Below are 26,141 nucleotides of genomic sequence, written 5' to 3' on the forward strand. Positions count from 1 at the left end.
AGTAATATTTGCAAGGTTTCTAGACAAAAAAACAATAAAGACAATTATCTTTCTATACTAGCAGCAAAGGGTTAAAAAATGTAAAAAGGGAAGGAAAAGAATTTTTAAAGATACCATTCACAAGAGTATTAAATTTTGCAAATATCTAGCTATAAACTTAATAAAAACCTTGTAAGATTTCTTCCCCAAAACTATACATCACTTTGAGAGAATTTTAAAAGACCTAAGTAAATGGGCATGTATAACATGTTTATCAACTGGAAAACTCAAATTTATAAATACATCTCTTAATCCCATCTATGAACTCAAAGCAACAGCAATTAAAAAATCCCAACAGGGTTTTGTTTTTGTATGGAAATTCACAAGCTGCTTCTATGTAGAATTTATATGAAAATGCAGAAAATCCAAGAATAGGCAAATATTCTTGGGGGGGCAGGCAGAGGGTAAAAAGCAAGTTGGAAAACCTACTTTACCATATATCAAAACATCTTATAAAGTAGCTGTATAACTAAGGCAGTATGGAGGCTTAATTGCTCAGTCGTGTCCAACTCTCTGTGACCCCACGGACTGAAGCCTGTCAGGCTCCTCTGTCCACGGGATTCCCCACGCAAAAAGAGTGGAATGCGTTGCCATTTCCTACTCTAGGAGATCTTCCCAACCCAGGGACTGAATCTACTTTTCTTGCATCTCCTGCATTGGCAGGCAGATTCTTTACCACTGTGCCACCTGGGAAGACAATATGGCACTGCTTAGAGGATGAGTAAATACAAAATACCAAAACGATGTGTCCAGAAATCGACACATCCATATTTGTAGATTTAATTTTTGGCAAAGGTGACTTTGCAGAGCAGGGGTGAGGTGAGTGAGGTGGGTGAGGTGGGGAAGGAAACAGTCTTTTCAATAACAGCTTGTACAACTGTAGGGGTAGGGAGAAAACTTGACCCTCAATTTCGCTAAATGTATAACAATCAATTCCTAGTTGATTGTAGACATAAATTTAAAAGTCAGAACCAAAAACGTCTACAGAATTGACATTGGGGTAGAGAAACCTTTCTTTAATAGGTCATAGAAAGCACTACAATAATACAAAAGAACGATAAATCCATGTAAGCAAAAGATTCATATCTGGAATATAAATGTAAAAGTGAAAGTGAAAGCGAGGTCACTCAGTCATGTCCAAGTCTTTGCGATCCTATGGACTGTTGCCTACCAGGCTCATCCGTCCATGGGATTTTCCAGGCAAGAATACTGGAGTGGGTTGTCATTTCCTTCTCCAGGGGATCTTCCCGACCCAGGGATCAAACAAGGGTCTCCCACATTGCAGGCAGACGCTTTATTACCCTCTGAGCCACCAGCGAGTAGTGAAGTCACTCAATCGTGTCTGACTCTGCGACCCCGTGGACTGTAGTCCACCAGGCTCCTCTGTCCATGGGATTCTCCAGGCAAGAATACTGGAGTGGGTTGCCATTTCCTTCTCCAGGGGATCTTCCTGACCCAGGGATCGAACCCAGGTCTCCCGCATTGCAGGCAGATGCTTTAACCTCTGAGCCACCAGGAAAGTCCCTTATAAATGGAAGGACTCTCATAAATCAATTAAAGGACAGCCAACTCAAAAACAAAAAGACTTGCACAGATACTTCACAAAAAGTTATCCAAGTGGCCAATAAACATATAAAAAATGAAGTTCAACATCACTAGTCATCAGGGAAAAAGCAAATTAAAAGCACAATGAGGTACCAAGATTCAGATACCAGAATGGCTAAAATCAAAAAGACCAACAATTTCAAGTAATAGCCTGCCTTTAAAAGCGTTCGAATAGCTGCTTTCATGTGACCAGCAGAAAATTATCTATGCCCAAGTGACAACTCAAATTCTCCACTTCTATCAGATTGGCTTTTAGCCAACCCTTACCCAAACTTTTATTCATTTGTGATTATCTTTTTTTCTCATGCCCAGCAATCTAACCTTTAGTCTTCAGGCATCTGTTCAAGTCCTACCTCCTCCAGGAGCCTAGATCATTGACTATACATATATGTGTTTGCTTTATCTCTTCCAATATATTTCAAGACTTACTTTCCCTAGTGCATCAACTACAGTGAGTATAGTTGTAAATATGGTAAAAGTCTGGGAAATACCTGAGGTCTAGTATGTGGATATTCGGGAAGCGAGAGAGTGAAGAAGTAACAAAAACCCAATTATTCCTCCATAGTTCCTAAGAGCATTACTGCTCTGAGAGGGTGTAGCTCAAGACAGAAGTTTAGCAATTTGGCGGTTGGATATTTTCATTACATACAATGTGTAGTGGGCAATGACACATCAAAGTATGGGGTAAGGGCAAAATACAACCAGTTAAAACAGGAAGCTTTGGACTATAACAGGAACTTAAATGCTAAAATACATGGAATACTTTTATGGATCCCAATGATTTCACAAAGAGATTTTGGTCATAATTAGAGTAAATATCATCAATAAATCTTTTAAATGATATTAAAAATAGCATTTTTAAATATTTTGGGTATCCTAGTAACCTCTGATGAGCCAGTATTTTTTAAATAAAATAAACAAAAGGATTGAACAAAAAAATTCCACAATTCAGTGACTGGCTAATCTCTGAAGACACTGGCAATCTGGTGTGATATGACAAATTAGTATATGATATCTGAAACAAAGAACAATTAGCAAGTGTAAGAATTAAGTGTATATATAACTTATTACCAAAGCTAATAAATAACTGCCTTACTAAAACAGAACACCTTAAATTGGAATATTATTAAGTGAACATATTTACATCAGTCTCCTAAAGACAGTGGTCAGCAAATACGGGCATATACCGTCACTTCAGAAGTCCTTAATGAAACAGAAGATCCAATTCACATGCTAGTCTCTAAAAGAGACATTAGCAGGGTTCAGTCTTTGCTGCAAAAGTATATGTCATTAAAATATTAAGTTAAAAATCCAGAGAAATTTCAACATACATGAGCTTTATGATAAGGGTTGTTGTCTTTGATTCCTGGTAAATATCTACGCCTTCCCAAAATGGTCTGAACAAATCCATCTCTTTTACAGTTCTTCACGGTCTCTCTCATGAAATGACTAATCCCTACAAAGAAAATAAAGAAATAATTACAATCAACATCCATCCTTTATCTCACTCACTAGTTTCAATACAGTGAAACAAACCAAAACTTGACAATGATTAACACTAACATCACAGCATCAAAATTTTGCATGTAAACCTTCATTCACTTTTTCTTCCAGTTCTACTGAGAATTAACTGACATACACCATTGTGCAGCATGACAGCTTGCTTTACATGTATTTGAAAAAGTGCTTGCTTAGACGGCATGTATACATAGACTGTGAAATGATTACCACAATAGGTTTAATTAACACTCATCATCTCATATAGCTTAGACACTAAAAGGACTTTAGAAATGACATTAATCTCTTTGTTTTTTAACCACCACCAACAACAAAAAATACAAACTAAGCTCTAGAATGACAGAGCAGGTACTAAAACCTAGGCGGTTTTATTATAGGACCTTAAGACTATTCCATGCTACTTTCACAGGGTTCTGTTCTTTGATCACATTAATCCTCTTTCACTCTGATTTTACAATTTCCAGGCTTGGGTTTCCCTGGTGGCTCAGACAGTAAAGAATCTGAGTGCAATGCAGGAAACCCAAGTTCAATTCCTGGGATGGGAAGAACCCTTGGAGAAGGGAATGGCTACCCACTCCAGTATTCTTGCCTGGACAATTCCATGGACAAAGGAGCCTGGCAGGCTACAGTCCATGGGGTTGCAAAGAGTTGAACACGACCCAGCAACTTACACTTTCACTTTTCAGACTTAATACATTCCAACAGCTCCTTGTTACCATCTATGCTATGATTCAAATAAGACCTAACTGAAACTAATGCATGAGTTATAACATTTCCTTAGAAATATATACTATTCCTTAAAATTAAAAGACTATTCCCTACGCCAGAATTCATCCTTTTCCACTTTTAGGTCTTCAAATTCTTTGCTCCAGGTAGGCCAATCTCCTCATTGCTCACTGAGCTAGAAAAGTTCTTCTCTTCTGAAATATTCTATTTCTATACTCTTTAAAACACATTCAGGTATAGAGAATGCCAATCTATCTAAATTCTCATGTGCTCTTTCTGCTTTCTCTCAGCTCTGCTCATCCTAAGTAATAAACACTAATACTTCCCAATTAAAACCCCTTTTAAAGACTTCTGTTGTGTGGGTGGCACAGATTGTGGCTGACAGGAAGGTGAGAAAACCCAGCAAGTGAGGCTGTTGGTGATATCTGACCACTACCACAGAAATTTCAGAAAGCAATCAGACTCTCATCTTCTTCTCTAGAAGAATTACTGTGATATAGCTGAAAGAGCAAAAAGGATGAGATTTAAAAGACTGCACTTCTACAAATTCTTTTACCTGACTCCTGCAGGAGGCCTTCAAATATTCAGACTGCAAGAACTACTTTAAAAAGCAATCAATGCTGAGGTATATACAATAAGCACTTTAATAAATGTATATACCTTTGTAAAAACCACTACAAGATACAAAACATTTTAATCAACTTCACAGCCAGCTCCCCATTATCAGCCTCAAACACTCATGGACCTACTTTAATACACCTTATCTTTTTCATGTTCTTGAATTTCATAAAAATTGAATTTCACTGTATGTTCTCTCACTTATCTCTGCCTTCTCTTGCTAAGTAGCATTCCACTACAGAGACATGCCAAAATTTGTTTATCCATAATCCTGCTGACAGATAATTTGTTCCTGTTAAAATGGAGATAGTAGGCCCAAAATGAAGTCACTTAGGCCAAATCCTATGTCAGCAGACCAAGACATAATACCTAACCTGACTTCAGTCTCAACACCCCCAGGAGTAAAATCTTTAACCATTCAATCTGAATTACATGGTCAGCTTTAGTGAAGTTATCTGTCCAATAGGCCCTTAGGAGGGGGACCTTGCCTGAAACAATACTACATTCTTTGCTAATAATTTCCTTCAACTGCCTACCCCATTTCTACCTTTAAAAAACTTTTTTACAGCTCAGTGCAGTTCCTTTCTATTGCTAGGTAGGATGTTGCTCAATTCGTGAATCATGGAATAAAACCAATTTGATCTTTAAATTTACTCAGTTGATAAAGAGAAATGGAGTAATAGATACAGAGAACAAACAGGTTGTTACCAGCGGGGGGGAGAATGGGGAGGAGAGAAACAGGTGTAGGAGATTAAGAGACACAAACTTTCAGTTACAAGACACGTGTTATAAGTATGAAATGTTACTGAATTAAATAATTCAATAATTAAATAGTTATTGAATACAGTCAATAACTATTTAATATCTTTGCATGGTGATAGATGGGCAACTAGAATTATCATGGTGACCATTCAAAATGTGTAGAACTATCAGATCACTGCTGTATACCAGGAACTAACATAGTTTGCAGGTCAATTATTTTTCAAAAACAAACTCATAGAAAAAGAGATTTAGATTTGTGGCTATAAGAGGTGGGAAACAGGAGAAGGAACAGGTGAAGGTGGTCAAAAGATGCAAACTTCCAGTTATAAATAAATACTAGGAATGAAATGTACAACACAATAAAACTAATACTGCAGAATGTTACATATGAAAACTGTTAAGAGAGCAAATACTGAGACTGTCACCACAAGGAAAAAATCTTTTCTCCTATTTCTTTAATGTCATATCAATATGAAAAGACAGTTGCTCACTAAATCTATGTGGTAATCATTTCAGGATGTATTTAAATCAAATGATTATGCTGTACACCTTTTATAAAGTGCTGTGTGTCAATTACAGTTCAATAAAACTGAGGAAATTTTAATTTATTCACTTGGATTTTTGTTGTTTAACATTTCCAGTCTTTGGCTGTTATAAATAAAACTGCTATAACACTCACATATAAGTCTTTCCTAGGACATATGTTTTCATTTTTCTTGGGAAAACATCCAATAGTAGAACCGCAGAATCATATAGTTAAAGGTATGTTTAACTTCAAATGAAAGAGCCTTACTGTTTTCCAAAGTGGTTGCATCATTTTACAACCAGTCAGCAATGTAAAAGAGACACAATTTAAAAAAATGTTAGCATTCTAATGTTTCTGTAATGGTATCTCTTTGTGGTTTTAATTTGCTTTTCCCTGAGGACTAATGATGATAACACTTGATGTAGTTATTCAAATATTTTCTTTTGTGAAGTATAGGTTCAAATCTTTCAAACTTTATTTTTTTTTCAAACTTTATTTTATGCATTATTTACCTTCTTAGTTGAGTTGTCAGATTTCTTTATATATTCTGGACACAAGTCCTTTGTTAGATAATAGGAACTGTAAATATTTCTTCTCAGTCCATCACCTGCCTTGTATTTTCTTAATGGTACCTTTTATCAGTATTTATTTTTTATCGTTAATTCAGTATTATCATTACCTAAGAAACTGGTGTCTACCTCAATGTCCACAAAGCTCCTCTCCCTTTTCTTCTGGAAGATTGATAGTTCTAGTTTTTACTTTCATGTTAATGTTTCATATCAAATTACTTTTTGAATATAGTATAAGATAAAAGTAGAAGTTCATCTTTTTTCCATACTGGTATCCAGCTGTTCTAGCACTTGGTTGACAGACCATCTTTCCTCCATTGAATTACCACAGCAACTCTGCTGAAAATCAATTCACCGTGCACATATAGACATATTTCTGGATACTCTTGTGTTTCATTGTTCCCTAAAACTTCCCTTAGGCCTATTCTTGATTACTGTAGTTTTAAATAAATTTTGAAACCAAGGAGAGTAAGTACTCAACACTGTACCTTTCCCTGCCAAAACTATTTTAGTTATTCCAGACCCTCTGAATTTCCATGTAAGTTTAGAATCAGCTTGTCAAATTCGACACAAAGTCAAGATATTTTGACTGGGAATGCACTGAATCTATACAAAAATTTACAGAGAACTGTCATCATAACAATATGGTGCCTTCTAGTAAAGTAACATGGTGAACCTCACATTTACTTAAGTACTCCTCAATTTCTCTTAAACCTCAAAGGATTGCTTTTGGGTTCTCAATAAAGTCTTGCCCATACTCTATTATTTTATCCTAAGTATTTCATGTTTTTGATGTTACTGTAAATGATTTTATTTTTACTTCATTCACTGTTTATTGATAGTATATAAAAATAACTGACTTCCTGTGCTAAACTTAAGTTATTTGTTATAGTAGTTGCTTTTGTAGAATTCACATGATTTTCTATGTACAAGATAATGTCAAGTGAATAAGGCTTATTTTTGGGGATTGGGGACAGAGTTGATTACAAAGGGACGTAAAAGAGCCTTTTGAGATGACGGGGGAATGACTCTGTATCTTAGTTGTAGCATAGATTATACGACTGTGAGCATCTCTCAAAATTCATAGAACTCAAAATTCAGAGGTGAATTTTACTGTATACAAATTACCTCAATATACTGGTAAAGAAGAGAGAATTTAAAATGATGATATTCAAACTGCTCTATAAAAGCAATTGTTCTGTCTTAGTTTATGGTATATTTAATCAATGGTTTACTATTTCAGTAGTAGTAATAGTAGTGTTAGTCACTCAGTTGTGTCCGACTCTTTGCGACCTCATGGACTGTGGCCCTCCAGGCTCCTCTGTCCATGGGATTCTCCAGGAAAAAATACTGGAGTGGATTGCCATTCCTTTCTCCAGAGGATCTTCCCAACCCAGGGCTCAAACCCAGGTCTACTGCACTGCAGGCAGATTCTTTACCATCTGAGCTACAGGGAAGATCCTAAAGCATAGGACAATCCCTAGATTTTTAAGATTTCCGCAGTGACACAGTAGTATATATATCAACTTCATTTTGCTATTCCATTTCTGTCCCTACTTTTATGAAAAAAGTACATCTTTGTAAATAATGATAAGTAAAGTTACTGATGTTTAATTAATAATGCTTGATGAAAACTTCTGTCAATAGAAAATTCTGTAACACAAACTTTAAAAAATATAATATGGAAACAGAGTTGAGAAGAATAGTATCTAGAAGATAATTAACACTCAGTACTTCCTTACCCGTGTATCTGGATTTGAAGGAGTCAATGTAGCAAGCAGCATCGTTTTCTTTAATACCCATCTGCTCTCCCAAAGACTTAGCTCCCATTCCATAAATGATTCCATAGCAAATCTGAAAGGAACTCATCACACTCAGTATGTAAATTACAGTTCAAAATCACATAAAATGCAAACCTAAGAAGTTCATTAGGATAGAAATTTGGTAAATTTTTCATAGTAAGTCAAAGGAAGGGCTAGATTTGCTTTCATGAGTTAGATCCATAGAAGCTGGTATCCAGTGAACGCCTCTTCTGCCTTTTAGCAATACATTTTGAGGTGGGGAAGAAGAAAAGAAGGGGCAGAATATGAATGAGTATGAGTGTGTGTGTGTGTTAAAAAAACAATGTTAGTGATTTAAAAGGGAAGATTTATTTTTGGCTATCATTTTTCCAGAAGTCTTCAAGGCAGCTTCCAAATCCTCATAATACTTCATTAACTGCTGCTTATGGAGAAGGGAATGGCAACCCACTTCGGTATTCTTGCCTGGAGAATTTCATGGACAGAGGAGCCTAGTGGGCTACAGTCCATGGAGTCAACTAACACTACTACTACTACTACTGGCTTCCCTCAAGGCTTTTTCTGACACCAGTACAGTGGGGACAAAGACATGTACTGTTGGAGGAAAGAGCCAATTCTGATTCCATGATGGATCTGTTTATTTGACTTTACCCTTTGTTTTTCATTACTTTTGTTATTATAATCATATATAATAACCTGCCAGGGACCTGTCCCTCTGCCTGAAGAGATTAATACAGCCTCTCCATAAAGGCCTGCCTCAGGGAACCTTGTTGCTCTGCTTGAAGATATTAATACATTCCCTCCTTGAGGGTGGCCATTCCTGGGGATATTTGCAAGATAATGGTCTTTACTTCAACTCCTCCCCTTCTCTGTTCTATAAAAGAACCTGGGATCCAGACTCCCCCCAAGATGGTTATTTTGAGACTTAGTCTGCCATCTTCTAAGTCAACCAGCTTTCTGAATAAAATCATATTCCTTACCTAAAAAAAAAAACACAAAAACCTGTTGCTTAAGGAAATGCCTAGAAGTCAGAAAAGAGAAGTATTATAAACATTGCTCTCCTCATCTTTGAATGGGACTAAAAAAGCAGAAAGAATAGATTATAAGGGTTCATAATAAGGAGGATGTCTTTGGAAATAAATATCCTCTTCATCTCACAGCCACCTGAAATCCCACAACTGCAGAATTCATTTGGGTTAAATACAAACTCCAGAGAAAATTTTGAGAGTAGTGTAGGAAAATGGTCTAAATAGGTCAAAAAAACAAACTAATTTAATAATAAGTATTGCATGGGTTCAAATCCTAGTTCCACTGTTTAAAAGAGGCCTTGCACAAGCTATCTCGTATCTCCATTTCTTCAAGTAGAAAATGAGGATAGTGTCAACTACAAATTGGTACTTGCCAAGCGCATTGCCAACAACTGAACAAGGGTGTTTGCCACCTGCCCCTATGGAAATTAAAGCCTATGTTGCTACAGCTGTCAACATCCCTTGAGAGAGTTCAAGGTAGAGAGAGGCATTCTGTGCTCCAGCAAATCTGGTGGGACAGGTCTTTAGATAGTTAGATGTTTTTATGAACAGATTTTAAGAATCGATGCTTTTGAACTGTGGTGTTGGAGAAGACTCTTGAGAGTCCCTTGGACTGCAAAGAGGTCCAACCAGTCCATCCTAAAGGAGATCAGTCCTGGGTGTTCATTGGAAGGACTGATGCTAAAGGTGAAACTCTAATACTTTGGCCACCTCATGAAAAGAGCTGACTCACTGGAAAAGACGCTGATGCTGGGAGGGATTAGGGGCAGGAGAAGGGGATGACAGAGGATAAGATGGCTCAATGGCATCACCGACTCAATGGACATGAGTTTGAGTGAACTCCGGGAGTTGGTGATGGACAGGGAGGCCTGGCGTGCTGCGATTCATGGGGTCGCAAAGAGTTGGACACAACTGAGCAACTGAACTGAATTTTATGATCTCAATCCTTGCATCTCCCCATATCTAGAAAAGCACTAAATCCCTTCATGGTGACATACCCTAGTAACTAGCAGAAAACCGTTTGTAAAATGAGTGCTTAACGGTATTGAACTCCACCTTCACCAAAAACTTACATATTGACATTCCTCCCACTACCTATTTGGAGCAGTCTCTCAGAGCTATCTGAGGTACTGCCTCCTGGGTGGCAGTCCTCATTTTGCCCCAAATAAAACTTAACTCACAACTCTCCAAGTTGTGCATCTGTTTTTAGTTGACAATAGTAATACCTACATCAGGAGATTGTTAGGATTGTGCTAAGGAGCTTCAGTTGTGTCCAACTCTGCAATCCTATAGACTATAGCCCACCAGGTCCCTCTGTCCATGGGATTCCCAGGCAAAAATACTTGAGTGGGTTGCCATGCCCTCCTCCAGGGTGTTAAGATTAGATGAGTTATTATACACATATGTTTAGGACACCATCTGACACAAAGCAAGTTCTATATAAATATTGGTAAATAAAATTTAAAAAGAAAAATTGCAAAAAAAGGATTATCAAAATTTCAAAATACTTTTTCTTTAAACATCACATTTAGAATGGTTTTATTCCCTCCTATTTTCTTTTTAGTCTTTTTACACTTTCTAACTCAGATATCGCTTAGCTGATAACCTTGGCAATGCTGAGATCCAGATTAGATGGTTAAGTGCCTGGTGATTCAAGAACAACAACAACAAAAATATGATATAGGATAAATACTATTAAATCATGCAAGAACTTACTAAATAGAGGCAGCTATTTAGCATCAGTGTATGCATGTTTAGATAATGGGGTCAGAATGTCTAAGTTCTGGTATTCTGAACTTATCCTGGCTCTACCACTGATAGCTATGTTAAGCAAACTACTATTAATAGCATAACTCCAGAAAGAATGAAGTGACGGAGCCAAAGCAAAAACAACACCCAGTTGTGGATGTGACTGGTGATGGAAGTAAAGTCCGATGATATAAAGAGCAATACTGCATAGGAATCTGGAATGTTAGGTCCACGAATCAAGGTAAATTGGAAATGATCAAACAGGAGATAGAGTGAACATCGACATTTTAGGAATCAGTGAACTAAAATGGACTTGAATGGGTGAATTAACTCAGATGACCATTATATCTACTACTGTGGGCAAGAATCCCTTAGAAGAAATGGACTAGCCATCACGGTCAACAAGAGAGTCCGAAATGCAGTACTTGGATGCAATCTCAAAAAGAACAGAATGATCTGTTTGTTTCCAAGGTAAACCGTTCAATATCACAGTAATCCAAGTCTATGCCCCAACCAGTTATGCTGAAGAAGCTGAAGTTGAACAGTTCTATGAAGACCTACAAGACCTTCTAGAACTAACACCTAAAAAAGATGTCCTTTTCATTATAGGGGACTGGAATGCAAAAGTAGGAAGTCAAGAAACACCTGGAGTAATGGGCAAATTTGGCCTTGGACTACAGAATGAAGCAGGTCAAAGGCTAATAGAGGTTTGCGAAGAGAACTCACTGGTCATAGCAAACACCCTCTTCCAACAACACAAGACAAGACTCTACACATGGACATCACCAGATGGTCAATACAAAAATCAAATTGATTATATTCTTTGCAGCCAAAAATGGAAAAGCTCAATACAGTCAGCAAAAACAAGACCCGGAGCTGACTACAGCTTAGATCATGAACTCCTTATTGCCAAATTCAGACTGAAATTGAAGAAAGTGGGGAAAACCACCAGAATTCCCATAGGTCATGTGGTAAGGAAGTATGGTGTTAATTCAGGCTAGGAAATGGTGTGAATGTGGCCTTTCATTTCCCTGTGCCCAACAGTCAAACAGGAACAGGAACTAATATGGGCTTACATGAAAGGTCCAAGGGCAGTATGAAATTTCACAAGCAGATCAGCCAACCATCAATGGTCTCAAAATACTAAAAAGCTAATAGTTATTGACTATAATCCACAGTTCAGCAATATATATTTTTCAAAAAACATTCAGAGAGCACCTTTCTATAAAAAGCACCATGGCTTTCTGTGTGAATACAGAAAGACAAATATATGTGTGCTTACAGGCTAGAGATTTGAAACACACACACACACACACACACACATACAATATCTACCATCACCACCACCACAATATCACTAATGTATATGGCCTTCCCAATACTAAGTAGCTTCAGACTGTTAGGTAGGTAGAATAGGAAAAGGAGTCCAAAATGGCAGTGGCTAAAAGACAAAGAAGGGAAAATAGAACAAAGGAAGGTCGGAGGACCGGAGTGAGGACCTCAGGTAAAATAAACAACACTCCTGGCTGGCCCAATTTACATAGGACAGGCCCAGGGAGAGAAAAACATATAAAAAGAGGAGCCAAAGCTAGCTCTCTCTCTCCCGCATGCTGGAGCGCTCTTCTCTTCGCGTCTGGATCGACGTGCCCTCATGCCTCGAAGATGGATTTTCCTGCTATCTTCTTAATAAAATAGAGCTGTATAACACTGATTTGTCTAAGAGCTATCACATGGTCCTTTCGAGACCTGAGAGCTATAACATAGTCTATCCAAGACCCAGGAGCTGTGACATGGTGAGGGGGCTTTAATGTCCATCATTCCAAATCTTTGTTGTGACGAGACAAAAACTGAGGAACATACACTCACGTGACAAGACTAAGTCTATTGGATTCTTTATATTGACTCTACAAAGGAATATATGAATATCATGAGACAGGCTCAGATGAATGTCATGAAAAATCCAAACAGGGAGAAATCATTTCTCAAATGCAAATGATTGAGGCAGTTTAAAAAATTTTTTGCATCAGTAAAAATTCTCTCCATTTCTGTTAAGTATGTTCACTAAAGATTACCTGCTTTGCTTGTTGCCTCAGATTATCCCCAACAGACTCTGGCTCAATCATCTTCCATTCAGCTGCAATACTCCTGAAAACATCAGCTCCAGTGTTTAGCACTTGAATGAGACGACGATCGTGGGATAAATGAGCCAAGATCCTCAGCTCAAGTTGAGAATAATCAGCCGCTAATATTAAACCACCTGAAACAAATGATTTTGGAAAAGTTGGCACAAAGACAAAACCAACTTTTATAGTACTGAACAGGATGACAGAAATTCAGTTCCAACAAAGAACCTTGAGATCATGCATCCAAAAGCTAAAATCTTGCTCTTAATTTGACTCAGTTCAATTCTGTAACATGTAAGAATTTTTCTGCTTGGCTTTCAAAGGTATGTAATACATATAAAGCTACCTTTGACCTCTGCCCCTCAACCACTGTGGTAGTGCTTTCCTCAGTGTTCCTATAACACTGACATAAATGTCAGAGAGGTTCTTTCATGCCTCCCCCACGTAACACTTAGCTACTAGGGACAGGATACTTAATCTTCCTTTGCATTCTACAGAAATACTCAGCTCCTGGTACCTAACAGGTCAGAACAAATGGATGTTAATTGAATGAATGAATGAGTAAATAAAGAAACTGATTCCTAATGTGTGCGCATCTTAAGGGAGCAGGAAAGTCGTTCAACAAAAAACAAGTCAGGTGGTCTGTATGTTCAGAAGAGTTATTAAGGGGATTCAAATTATTTATTTATGGACTAGAAATTTATCTATGGCAAAAAACAAAATAAAGAAAAGCCAGGTTAAAGAAAAATTAGAAAAATATTTGCAAATGATACCACAAAGGACTCATTACTATATTACAAAAAAGGTACAATCAAGAACAAAATATAAATGAGCAGTTCACAGAAATAAAAACAAAAGAACCTTAAGCATATTAAAGAATGCTTAATTTCATTGACAATAAAAGAAATGCTAATTAAATCTACAATAATAATTTTTTTCTACTTATATTGCAAAAATCCAGAGGTTGGACAGCACATTCTGTGGCAAGGCTGTGAAGAAAGAAACATTCATATATTGTTACTGGGAAGTAAATGGTAACTGTGCCCCACCCCCCCAAATAACTACACAGCAAGTTTACAATAGTTATAGGAGCTAAACCTATTGCAAGAAAAGGGAAATGGAAAAAACATCCGTAATGTAAATTATGGATAAAGTGGTATAAAATTATTAGAAGCTAGTCTGTGATGTGATGCATATTGTAAACTCCAAAGTATCTAAGATACAGAATTTAAAAGAAATAAAACAATAATAAAAAGTCATTTACAGTTTTTAAAGAAGAATAAAGAACAGATAGAACAAAATACAAATGACAAGACAATAGACTTAAATCCAACCATACATCAACACTTACTCTAGATAGTTAACTAAACAGTGTATTCAACTGGCAGATATTTTCAGGTTAAATCCACATACATTTAAATTATCATAATTTTTAAATTTTAAACAAAAGCAGTATAAAATACTGTTGTGTTAAACACAATCTTATTACTAAAGAATAAATACATACTATGAAATATTATTCAGCCTTAAAAAAGAAAAATCTGACACAAATGCTATAACATGAATAAACCTTGAAGACATGCTAAGTGAAATAAGCCTGGCACAAAAGTACAAATATTATATGATTTCATTTATATGAAGTATAGAGAATGGTCAAATTCTAGAGAGAATGGTGGTTGCCATGGCTGTGGGAGTTAGGGGGCAGTTATATTTAATGGGTACAGATTTTCAGTTGGGGAAAATGAAAAGTTCTGGAGATGAATGGTGGTAATGGTTGCAACACAACATGAATGTACTTAATACCATGTAACTGAATACTTTAACACAGTTACAATGGTAAAATGCTGGTAATTCATACTTAAAAAGCAAAACTGAAAACTGTCAAATGGCAATGACACTATCATAGACGTGATTTTAGCCTTAGAATATAAACTTCTGACAGAACTAAATAAATTGAGCTGATTAACTGCACTCACCCAGACCTGCCAGATGGCAAAAGATAAAAGGGCAAATATGTGTACTAACAGGGCTGATGCTTTGGGAGTTAGATCATGACTTAAAAAGGTTTTGATGATGAGTGCTAAGGAGAGGTCAGACAGAAGACAGACAGCCTTGAGGGCTACCCCATGCAACAGGAAGCAGCAGTGGGGAGAACTGCAGAAGAAACGAAGAGCAAAACAAGTTACAGAGAGACCAAAAAAAAAGTGCCTTTAGAAGTCAAGGGAGGAGAAAAACTGAGGAAACAGAGGGTTGACAGAATGCTAAATGCTGTAGAGAAATCAAAGAGAATGAGGACTAACAAAATTCACTGGATTCTACAAAAAGGTTGACAAAGACAGAGGATAACATGATTTCAGCAGGATGCTGAGCAAACGCCCCAGAAGTTTCCCACAGAGCAGATCATGAAGACAATTATGAGTGACTTACAAATCCGGCAATAAAAAAGGGAAAAATAGGCTCCACCAAAGAGAGGAAAGAAGGAGGAAACAATGCATTCTTCTGAGTCTTATTCATAATTTGCTTTATCAGTGCTTTGAAAACCATTCCTACAGCAATAAGAAGCTCAAAACCATCATCAGTCACCTGACCTGTGAAAGGCACAAAGGCATGTCGCATGCTGACCGAGAAGGGCATTCCTCTGTCTGAGGCTCTCTCTTCCACCTTTGTCTGGCGCCCAGCGTTCATGGCACAGTCCTTCTTTCTTCCTCCTCTGTTGGTGCAAAAAACATCCATCAGTTGGACATGAGGTAGTCTCAAACATATGAAAAGGGTCTGAGCTTTTCAGTAAGTCAGTATTTCCATCTAAGAAATGTAAAAGTCTTATTTGAAACCCACTTTAAAGCTTAATAAGATACTAGACCTTGTTCAGCAAACATTCAATTGAACAGGACGTAAGGTATTTTTCTGTAATAACCTTTCCCACAAACTGCTTCACTCAACTCAATAAATCTGACTGTATCTAATATAAATGATCTGTGCTTTTTCTTCCTTTAGTGAACATATGGAGATGTCAGGAAGGGAGATATTTCAGACATTGCTAAACTTGTCCCTTTAATATCTAACAAAGAAGCATATAGTGCTGGTTGATATAATTAGGGACCCAGGATTTCAGCTTTTTACTGCCAACCAGTTTCTTCATAGACAGACTCAGGATTTGAAATGGGTAGTGCTTGAAATAGAAATGTGTATGCCTAGAACAGAAAATTAAACTAATTTCATTATTTTACCCAATAGGCTGTTTTTGAGCCATTCATATTCCCAAAAGTATATTAACACAAATAAAGACATTTGAGCCATTCATATTCCCAAAAATATATTAACACAAATGAAGACAAATAAGCGTCTACCTGCCCATAGGAAGTAGGCCTTTTCCTAGAGCTTGGGAAGGTGGGCTTTCCTCTACTACTGCTGGCATTTTTATCTCAAAATCTCTTGGTACATTCTGAATATTTGGCTCTATAAAGGTTATTCGTCCTAAAATTAAGCAGAATGAAGACATAAAATTAGAGGGGTAAGGGAGGAGGGGAAATCTGACATTTATTTTAACATAAATACTGTGTCTGAATTATCCTAAAATGCATGCTCTATTATTTTTAAACTAAAGAACAATCTCGATGTAAGTGAATATATGAATCAGCTATAATACAGTGTTTTATATTAACTTCTACAGAAACAATCCCATGATAAGAAGTAATATGATAAATCATACTATTTCCACACTAAAACAAATACCAGAAGGTAGCACCATAAAACACTAGCAGTTAACTAATGAGTAAAAGACAAAACAAATGGATCTTAGGAGAAATGACTGTCGAAGAATTTAAAAGCCAGGAATGCACAAGACACAGAAAGATCTGAAGCAGAAGAGCAACTGAGTCCTGAATAGGAACAACTGGGGCCACAGGAGTTAACTAATGCAGGAGATGGAGTAGCAGTGAAGGATGGTGAGCACAGCATTACTTTCTAAATACCACCTGGCCAGTTTTCCTCCTCCTCCTCCTCATCACTTATCATAAGAATCAATGGTAGACAGCACTGACATGGCTAGAAACCAGAATCAGGTGGCCAATAAATTTTCTAGGAAACAGAAACCAATTTGATTTAATGCTTATGGCTTTATTTTCCCCTAAATATTTTAAATTTTATTTATCTACTTATTGGATGAATTTTCCAAAAACACAAGTGTTGTTCAAAAAGTTTGGGTCTACCAGCTTCTGCATATAATTCCATCTTCTTTTGATGAATCAGACATTTTAAGTATCTCAGATACAGTTTTACTGAATAAACTCTTAATATTATGCCCTTGTTATTTAATTTTAGCAAAAATTAGTGCTCAATTAATGGTAGACATTAACATACTTATTAGCATTAAATAGGAGAAGGCAATGGCACCCCACTTCAGTACTCTTGCCTGGAAAATCCCATGGACGGAGGAGCCTGGTAGGCTGTAGTCCATGGGGTCGCTCAGAGTCGGACACGACTGAGCGACTTCCCTTTCACTTTTCACTTTCATGCATTGGAGAAGGAAATGGCAACCCACTCCAGTGTTCTTGCCTGGAGAATCCCAGGGATGGGGGAGCCTGGTGGGCTGCCGTCTATGGGGTCGCACAGAGTCAGACACGACTGAAGCAACTTAGCAGCAGCAGCAGCAGCAGCAGCATTAAATGGCCTATTCAATTTTACAAAGCTAACAAGTAGTACATAAAAGAATCCAAGTCTCTTTCTGCCTTCTTTTCTATGATAACATAATATTCTTTTTAAGTACACTGTCTTCTTTTCTATGATAATACTTAATACTCAGGTCTAGTCTTTGAATTAATGAGGTAGCACTGATGGACAAATAAAATGGCAAAAATAAATTACAAAACATGAACAGTTTCATGGAGATGAATTCTATAATGACAGAATTTACTGTACTAACATAAGCTTCTGTTTCTACAATATTCTTTAAGTGCAGGCATAGTATAATGAAAACCAATCAGAAAAACAATGAATTGATGATTTTCTGCTTTATAAGCAACAAATAAATTTGCTTTGAAAACTCTAGGTTGACTTTGTTTCTTTACCAACAAGGATTTATTTTGCATAAGTTTACAGCATTAGCATATGTTTCAAAATGAAATTTAAAACAGGGCAAGAAACAGGCAAAAGCACCAAGAAGTTAGCTAAATAGGGAAGAAGAGAAAGAGAAATTGTTTAGAACAGAGACTAAGCAAGCAGAGAGAAAAGCAGCTCCTGATGGTGCCCTCAGTCTCAATAACAGCAACAACTGATAATGTACCCTGCACTATTCTAAACACTTTACATATATTGGCCTATTTAACCCTCAGGATCACCCAGTGAGGTAGGACTCTCATTATTTTGTTTCATACATGAGGAAACTTAGGCACCGAGAGGTTAAGTACCTTGAGTAAGATTCAAAGCACCAAAATTCAAACTTTGTGAAAATGTGGTATCAAAGCCCACATTCCATACCACCAAACTAAAATGCCTCCTCTACGAAGAAGATAATGCTGCCCTTTCTTCTACTGCACATTGCATTTTGGCAAATATGTAGAGTTGTACACCACCTAGAAAAAGAATGCTTTTTCCTTCATGAGATTACATGCATACTTATCCCAAGAGAGACACACAACGGACTCTACCACTTTCTTCTCTTGAGTAAAATAAGACACTCCTTATTATACAGATGCCACACAGCCCTACTTAGATTCAACCTGGAGAGACTCTGAGGTGATTTAGGAGAGGGCTGGGACTAAAGTCAGAAGATCATTAATTCAAATAAAGATATAATTCCTGTGTATACTCTCATCCAATCTCAGACATCCAAGTTATTCTATAGAGTACTTGAAAGAAGGAAATATATCTTTAGACTAAATCTCATCTCTTTATCTAGGTAATATCCATCCAAGCTTTGGATGCAGTACTGGGCTTCCTAGGTGGCACAAGTGTAAAGGACCCGCCTGCCAATGCAGGAGATGTAAGACATGAGTGCAAACCCTGGGTTGGGAAAAGCCTCTGGAGGAGGAAATGGAAACCCACTCCAGCATTCTTGCCTGGAAAATCCAATGGACAGAGGAGCCTGCCAGGCCGCAGGCCATAGAATCACAAGGAGTCGGACATGACTAAAGCAACTTAGCACTCACGTCTTTCATAAATGTTTATAAAACTTCACCGAATCCAATGACGAACACTTGAATTCCTTGGTCATCATAAGCAAATATTACATATGAATATTTTTCGCAAACCTGGATATTATCCACATTTAAGATTTCTCATTACCTGTAGCAGTGTGTGATTGTGATACAGGATAGATTCTTTCCATTCCAAGAAAAGGATTCAGACGTTTTTCCCGCTGCAGGGGAAAGACCACTTTGGTAATAGCATTAGTGATTCTTCTCCACTCTAAGATCAAGCCTGGTAAAGGATGTAATGCCCTTAATTTATTTAAAACACCCTGCCAAAAAAATTATAATAAAGTAAGATCAGACCCTTGTCCAAATTCCATAGCAAACTAGAATCTCTTTTAAGCAAAAATTACAGTTTCAAAATTAAATTTGGTAACTCCTGTATCTAACTCAGCTATTATAAAATTACTGTTTTTTTTAGATATCACTATAATGATAAATCCACAATAACTATAGATTATTAAATGTAGATATGTTAATGTTGAGTAATATCAATTTGAATCTTTGCAAAGTAGCTGCTTCCCACCCTCTACCCAAGTGTTTACCTCATCTCTTTTCTTTACATTTTCCCTCTCCATTGCTCATGAGATTATAAGTTTCCCAGTTGCTTTTTTTTATCCTTTTTGCCATAATACTTTCATGGATTTTGTATCAAGGAAATCTATTTTTAAAACTTTGAATTTTCTATGCTACAGAATTTCAATGAGCCATCAAGGATAAAAACTTGTGAGATAAAAGGGTAATGCAATCAAATAAGTTTTGCTACAGAATGAAGCTGTGGAAACTTCCCCAGGGGAGGCAAGTCATAGTTAATAATATTACGGTCAAAATTCTACAGAATGTGACTTCTGTAGCAGTCCAGTAGTTAAGAGTCCACACTTCCAATGCAGGGGTCACAGGTTCAATCCCTGGTTTCTAGGCAACTAAGATCCCATGAGATATGCAAGGTTGGGGGAGGAATCTATATAAGGTGGCAACTTGGACTGGTCTCTCCATGTGGCTGTACTTTCAACCATTGATAATTCATTCAGTAAAATTGTAAAATTAAGCCTTTTCTCTCTTTTGGCCCATGCATACAGTTTCCATGAGTTGTGATTCAATTTTACTTAGAAATTAACAGATTAGATTCTCAAAATAAATTCATGGAAAACTTACTATTTTGCTCTGAAATTAAAGAAACAAAATTTCTATTAACTTTTTCTTTATTTTTTAAATTCTTCCATACCTTTGTTCATGTTCATTTGACTATAAAAACTATATTCTGCAGTCGGAGAGTAGGGCATGTCTGTCTAAGAGTAGTACATATCAGTAATTAAATAATGTCTATATAGGTCTGAATTTACAAACTTTTATATACTCTTTTAAGGATAGGAAGGACATACTGTTAAGTCATATTATAATCCAGATTTTACATACTTGAATGTCTCCACAGTGTTTGTGGGCAGCTAAACCAGAAATCAATTTGTTTCTGTCTAGATAAATTCAAATGGTAGACTATGTTGGATTTTGATTGCATCAGCATTCTTTCAAGACACCAAATGCTAACAGTATTTCAGATTCTGCCCTATGACTGCCCCAAAGAGCACCTTACTAGTGCTGAACTGTTTTCCCAGCCTTAGCTTCCGTCCATTGTCATTTCCTCTTCTGGTAGAACCCAAAGTTTTCTTGATGCCTTGGTTTTTTCCCTCTCCATTTGGTGGCAACTTTAGTTCCAAAAATAAAACCTGCAAAAAATTTATGCCCCTTTAGTCAAGAATCAAATCACAAGTATTATCATTCAGAAAACGTTTTTTAAAGTAGTCAAGAAAAGACTCTATATAGTTCAACACGAGTTGAAAGAAATTTTTTTGGACAATTTGGAAATAACACATTTAATAAGTAATGGCAATAAAAATCTTAGGTAGACTGTCCATACCCTAATTTAGTCAGTATCAGGTTAATTCTAACCCAGGCTCTTAACAGTCAAGAACACAAGAACGTATATTTTGTGCTGAACAACTAACAAATAAAGTATCAGCAATGAGACTTCAGTTGCTCCGGGGATTGTAAGCTCACCCAAATACTTCTTGACATGGTAAGCAATGTGGCTACTTGATCATTTAAGCCCCATAGAGGATAGGCATGGGAGCTTTTGTGGCTATTGTGTGATCACAAAAATCAGAGAATACTGAAGTAGGAAGGGATCCAAAAAGCCATATAATTCCACCACCACAAAGCTACATCCTGAGAATCCCTGAACAAAAAGCCAGGAGAGGGTCCAATGCAGCAATAACAAAAGCTAGAAAGTGGCCAGTAAGCACCCACTAAAGAAAGAAGGCTTACAAGGAACAGAGATCTAGGCTCTAGGGCAGAGGAAGTTCCCTAAAACATGGATACCTAAAACTCACTAGTTCATACTAGAGGGGTTCCAACTGAGGCAATTCAGAACACTATCGACTCTCTCAAATCATTCATTTATATACTTTCATTAAAATATGTTAGATAGCGTTGCTGACTCAATGAACACAAATTTGAGCAAACTCTAGGAGACAGTGGAAGACAGAGAAGCCCTATGTGCTGCAGTCCATGAAGTCACAGAGTCAGACATGACTTAGCAACTGAAGAAGATTAGCTAGTTTCTCATTTTTTAAAAACACATAACTCTGTGGCTTAAAGGGGGAGTCATTTTTATGCCCTTTATACATTTAATAAATATTTACTTTCAGACAGGTATTGTTCTAAGTAGTTTACACTTATTTTTTATTTCTCACAACTCCATGAGGTATTTCTACTATGAAGTATTTTACTGAGATGTAAAGGGTTGATAAAGTGGCCCAAATTCAAGGAGTTAAGGAATAAATAGAAGAGTCTTTAAAATATTTACCAACATGCTATAAAAGTGAATCACATCTAGAAAACAACAAAACTTCAAAGCTATCAAGTATAAGCACCCATCTATCAGTAACTCTTCCAAAACAACTCAACCATCCTTTGTGGAGTATGGGGAAAGAACACAATACAAACACAATACAAACTATTGGGGGAGAAAAGGACAAACTATGTAAAAATTTACATAAGGCGATAAAAATATTGTAGGTTAAAAAAGCAAAGAGTCCCCAAATCCCTTTTTCACTAACATCTAAGAAAAGTATCTAATTTTGCAGTGAGGAAGCTGTAAGAGTTCATGAAATGACTAACTTCATGGAGAAACATCTACACCATTATACAACTATATTACAGACCTCATCTGCACAACAAATATTTACTGAGTGCTTCTTCTGTACCAGGCAAATCTCCCCATGAAACACACATTCTGGGATACTTCTTCACTACCTACCTATTCATAAATAAAAACATGCAAAGGAGATATTGGAATACATCTCCAAAGTATTCTGGTTAACCAATTGTTTCATTTTATTGGTGTTTAGGTAAACACATTTACGAACTATATACACACAAACCATTTTTTTGCTCTGAAAATGACTTTCTAAATTCTCTATTCCCATTATACAACCTCAGCAATGTCATCTGAACTGGTGAAGGAAAAACTATGGCCAGCTAGTTGATAGGCCTGCATCTCAATTGCATCCAGTTTGGCTTGCATTATGTGTTTCTGACTTTCACATTCTGCAGTACTAAAGCCGATTCCATTTAGTTCCAGCAAGGCTAGGCAGTACTGGGAGGGCATTTCCACTTTATAGAAAACATCTGGAAGAAAAAAAAAGAAAGCAAAAAACATTAATTCACCAGTTAAGTGACTAGTTCAGCATCATTACCTATATACATAGCATTTTTCTGGGAAAATCAGAGATGCTACTAAACTATCCTTCAAGATCCAGTCTCCTGAGCCACATTCTCAAACCATCAGTGAAAGGTATTAGAGTACTTTCCACTTTTCCATTTAAGCTTTGGACTACTAGCTATGTCTATTCGGAGAGTAAAACACGCAACCTTATGGACAGTCTGAATTTTAAGTGACTTCATTTCTCCCAAGATGATGTTTCTGTTTCTACTCTTAGTAAAAAACAAGGTAGCCAATTTTATTTGCTAAGCTGACTATAAAAGGTTAATTCCTCAAAATAATTTCCAATACTCCTGGTCCCATGGTATGCAGACTTGCACAAAGCTAAATATAAAGATTTTATATTTTCCAGTGTTCTAATAAGAAAGGATAAGATTCCTGAAGTAAGAAATCAGAGTATTTTTCCATCTGCTGATATTTGTCAACAGAATAGTCATTCTAAGTCAGTTTCCCTAGTATGTTCATTAGCATATTAGTCTCAAAAATACTGTAAGAAAGGTTGGGATTAAGAGACACTGTATACTATGAATTTCAGCATTTATATATTACTCTTAGATGTTCATGATGCCTGTTAATATACCAAAGGCTCTGAGTAGAACTGAACAAAGACAACTATTTTAATGTTTGTTTTAATCAAAAGACTGAAATCATTTGACTCTAAAGCACTTTATCTGTTTAATATTTAGTAACATCATGAAAAGTGAGTGTTCATAGAACACTCTATGGGAAATGCTATCCTAAATTTATTAAGAAAAAAATCCACAGCAAAGATTTCTACTTCCAGTGTTAATGGGTCACTAGGACTCTGTGTAACCTGGCCTGTTTTCCCCAGTTCCACGTACACATATTCTTTAAGGCGCTCCTGGTCTCAGTCAGTAGACCACCAAAAGCAAACAAACAAGTGAGAGCTACTAGCCTCGGATGGTCAGGAGAAGATATGGGCAGTCAGAGCCTGGCTTCACAGGCCTGGAGTCAGAGCAGAAATTCACGGGATATGCGACTAGAGAAACAAAGAACTAGGGTCAGAAAAAGAAGAGTCAAGAGTGATAGGAAGCCAGCCTGGATTCACAGACAGTAGGAAGAAATAGGGCTGCAATGTGAATGAAGTCTTACCCCAAAAAGGTTGAGGGGATAACATATCTTTGGAGTAGCAAGAGAAGGAGAAGCTGATTCTCAGGCTCCTGTTCTGAACCAAAATTCCCAAGAAAAGCTAATGCAGGCCTTGAATGCATTGTAGTTTAGTAACAAGCTGAAGCCAGAGCAAAGTCTTTCCAGAGGAAGGCATCCCCCACCTAGCAAACCCTGGAGCGCTCCACTGATTCCCTAAGACTTGCAGCTATAGAATCATTAGACTCACAACAGAGCACAGCTATGAATAAAGTATATACAAAATTAGAGGAAAAAACAAAAAATTTGACAAAAAACAACAAAATTCTGTAAAGCAATTATCCTTCAATTAAAAATAAAATAAAAATTTAAAAACTATATACAAAATCAAACAAGATGAATACAAACAAACAGCAGGAAAGTGTGATATGTCAATAATCACAATGAACAGAAACACATCAATAATTATAAATTGCCAAATTTGTGGGAAAAAACTGATAGTTTGAAAAAGAAATAAGCTATACTTTGTTTATAAGACACATCTAAAGCATAAGGATCTAGAAGATTTAAAGGGACAGAAAAAAGATGTATGAGGCGAGCAACTAATCAAAAGAAAGTTGATGCTGCCATAGTCATTCCAAAAAACCAGATGATTAAGAATAAAAATCCTATTAGTGGTAGAGCTAGTCAAACATAATGACAGATTTAATGTACCAGGAAAATACACCAATTAAACTTGTATGCCGCTGCTGCTCGGAGAAGGCAATGGCACCCCACTCCAGTACTCTGGTCTGGAAAATCCCATGGATGGAGGAGCCTGCTAGGCTACAGTCCATGGGGTCGCTAAGAGTCGGACATGACTGAGCGACTTTACTTTCACTTTTCACTTTCACGCACTGGAGGAGGAAATGGCAACCCACTCCAGTGTTCTTGCCTGGAGAATCCTTGGGATTGCACCTAATGAAGTAGTCTCAAATGTGCCATAAAATTAACATTGCCTAAACTATAGGGAAAATTAGATATAAATGATTTAAACAACACTGAATTAACAGACATTTATAAAAGTCTGCATCCAGAATTAGTATATCTATATTCTTATGTGCACACTGAACATTTACACAATAATTCAGGTTTTAGGTTACAAAACAATTCTCAAAGAACTTCAAAGAATGGGTATCATACAAACATATTCTCTACAACATATTAGAGATTGAATGTAATAATAAAAGTATAAAATAAGTTTTCAACTACTTGAGAATTAGAAATAATCTTATAATTTATCCATCTAAAAATGTCACACCAGAATATTTTAAATATTTAGGATAAAACAACGAAAACATTACATGTCAAAACTTGTAAGATATAATGAAAGTAGAACTTTGAGGAAATTATAGCCTTAAATACTTAAATTCGAAAAAGAAAAATATGATTTGAAAAGTAATGAGCATAATATCAAACTTAAGAATTTAGAAAAAGGACTGCAAATAAAGTCAGGGGAACTAGAAGAAAAGAGATTATATAAAAGTTCACAGAAATCAATGAAACAGAAAACAAAAACAGGAAAGATCAAAGGTAAAAACTGGTTTTTTGAAAACACTGAAAAATTGGATAAACTTCTAGTGTGATTAAACAATAATATTATGAAAGAAAAAGATATAACAAACCAGAGATATAAAAAAGAAAAAAATCAGCAATACCTTTAGATAAATTCTTTAAAAAATATATAGGCTACTAAAACATTACCAAAAAGATATAACTGAATAATCTAACCTAGATAGGATATTCAAAAGCAGAGACATTACTTTGCCAACAAAGGTCTGTCTAGTCAAGGCTATGGTTTTTCCTGTGGTCATGTATGGATGTGAGAGTTGGACGGTGAAGAAAGTTGAGCGCCGAAGAATTCATGCTTTTGAACTGTGGTGCTGCAAAAGACTCTTGAGAGTCCCTTGGACTTCAAGCCGATCCAACCAGTCAATTCTAAAGGAGATCAGTCCTGGGTGTTC

At 36.5% G+C, this 26,141-nt stretch overlaps 1 protein-coding gene across 4 annotated transcripts in view; it reads right to left on the reverse strand.

The window, feature by feature from the left end:
* Positions 1 to 26,141, reverse strand: part of POLQ (DNA polymerase theta) — a 250,619-nt gene that overhangs the window by 152,539 nt on the left and 71,939 nt on the right. For 3 of the 4 annotated variants that reach the window (XM_059887918.1, XM_010801194.4, XM_002684789.6), the window contains exons 20-27: positions 22,744 to 22,937; positions 20,837 to 20,974; positions 19,345 to 19,519; positions 16,410 to 16,536; positions 15,651 to 15,772; positions 13,012 to 13,196; positions 8,106 to 8,217; positions 2,976 to 3,100 (exon numbers count right to left, since the gene is read on the reverse strand). In XM_059887918.1, the coding sequence (XP_059743901.1) occupies positions 2,976 to 3,100; positions 8,106 to 8,217; positions 13,012 to 13,196; positions 15,651 to 15,772; positions 16,410 to 16,536; positions 19,345 to 19,519; positions 20,837 to 20,974; positions 22,744 to 22,937 (1,178 nt within the window). Of the gene's footprint in view, positions 1 to 2,975; positions 3,101 to 8,105; positions 8,218 to 13,011; positions 13,197 to 15,650; positions 15,773 to 16,409; positions 16,537 to 19,344; positions 19,520 to 20,836; positions 20,975 to 22,743; positions 22,938 to 26,141 lie in introns of those variants that run through there. The other variant, XM_015471622.3, reaches the window with a different exon arrangement.

This window comes from Bos taurus, chromosome 1 (assembly GCF_002263795.3).
Source record: "Bos taurus isolate L1 Dominette 01449 registration number 42190680 breed Hereford chromosome 1, ARS-UCD2.0, whole genome shotgun sequence".
Classification (NCBI taxonomy): Eukaryota; Metazoa; Chordata; class Mammalia; order Artiodactyla; family Bovidae; genus Bos; species Bos taurus.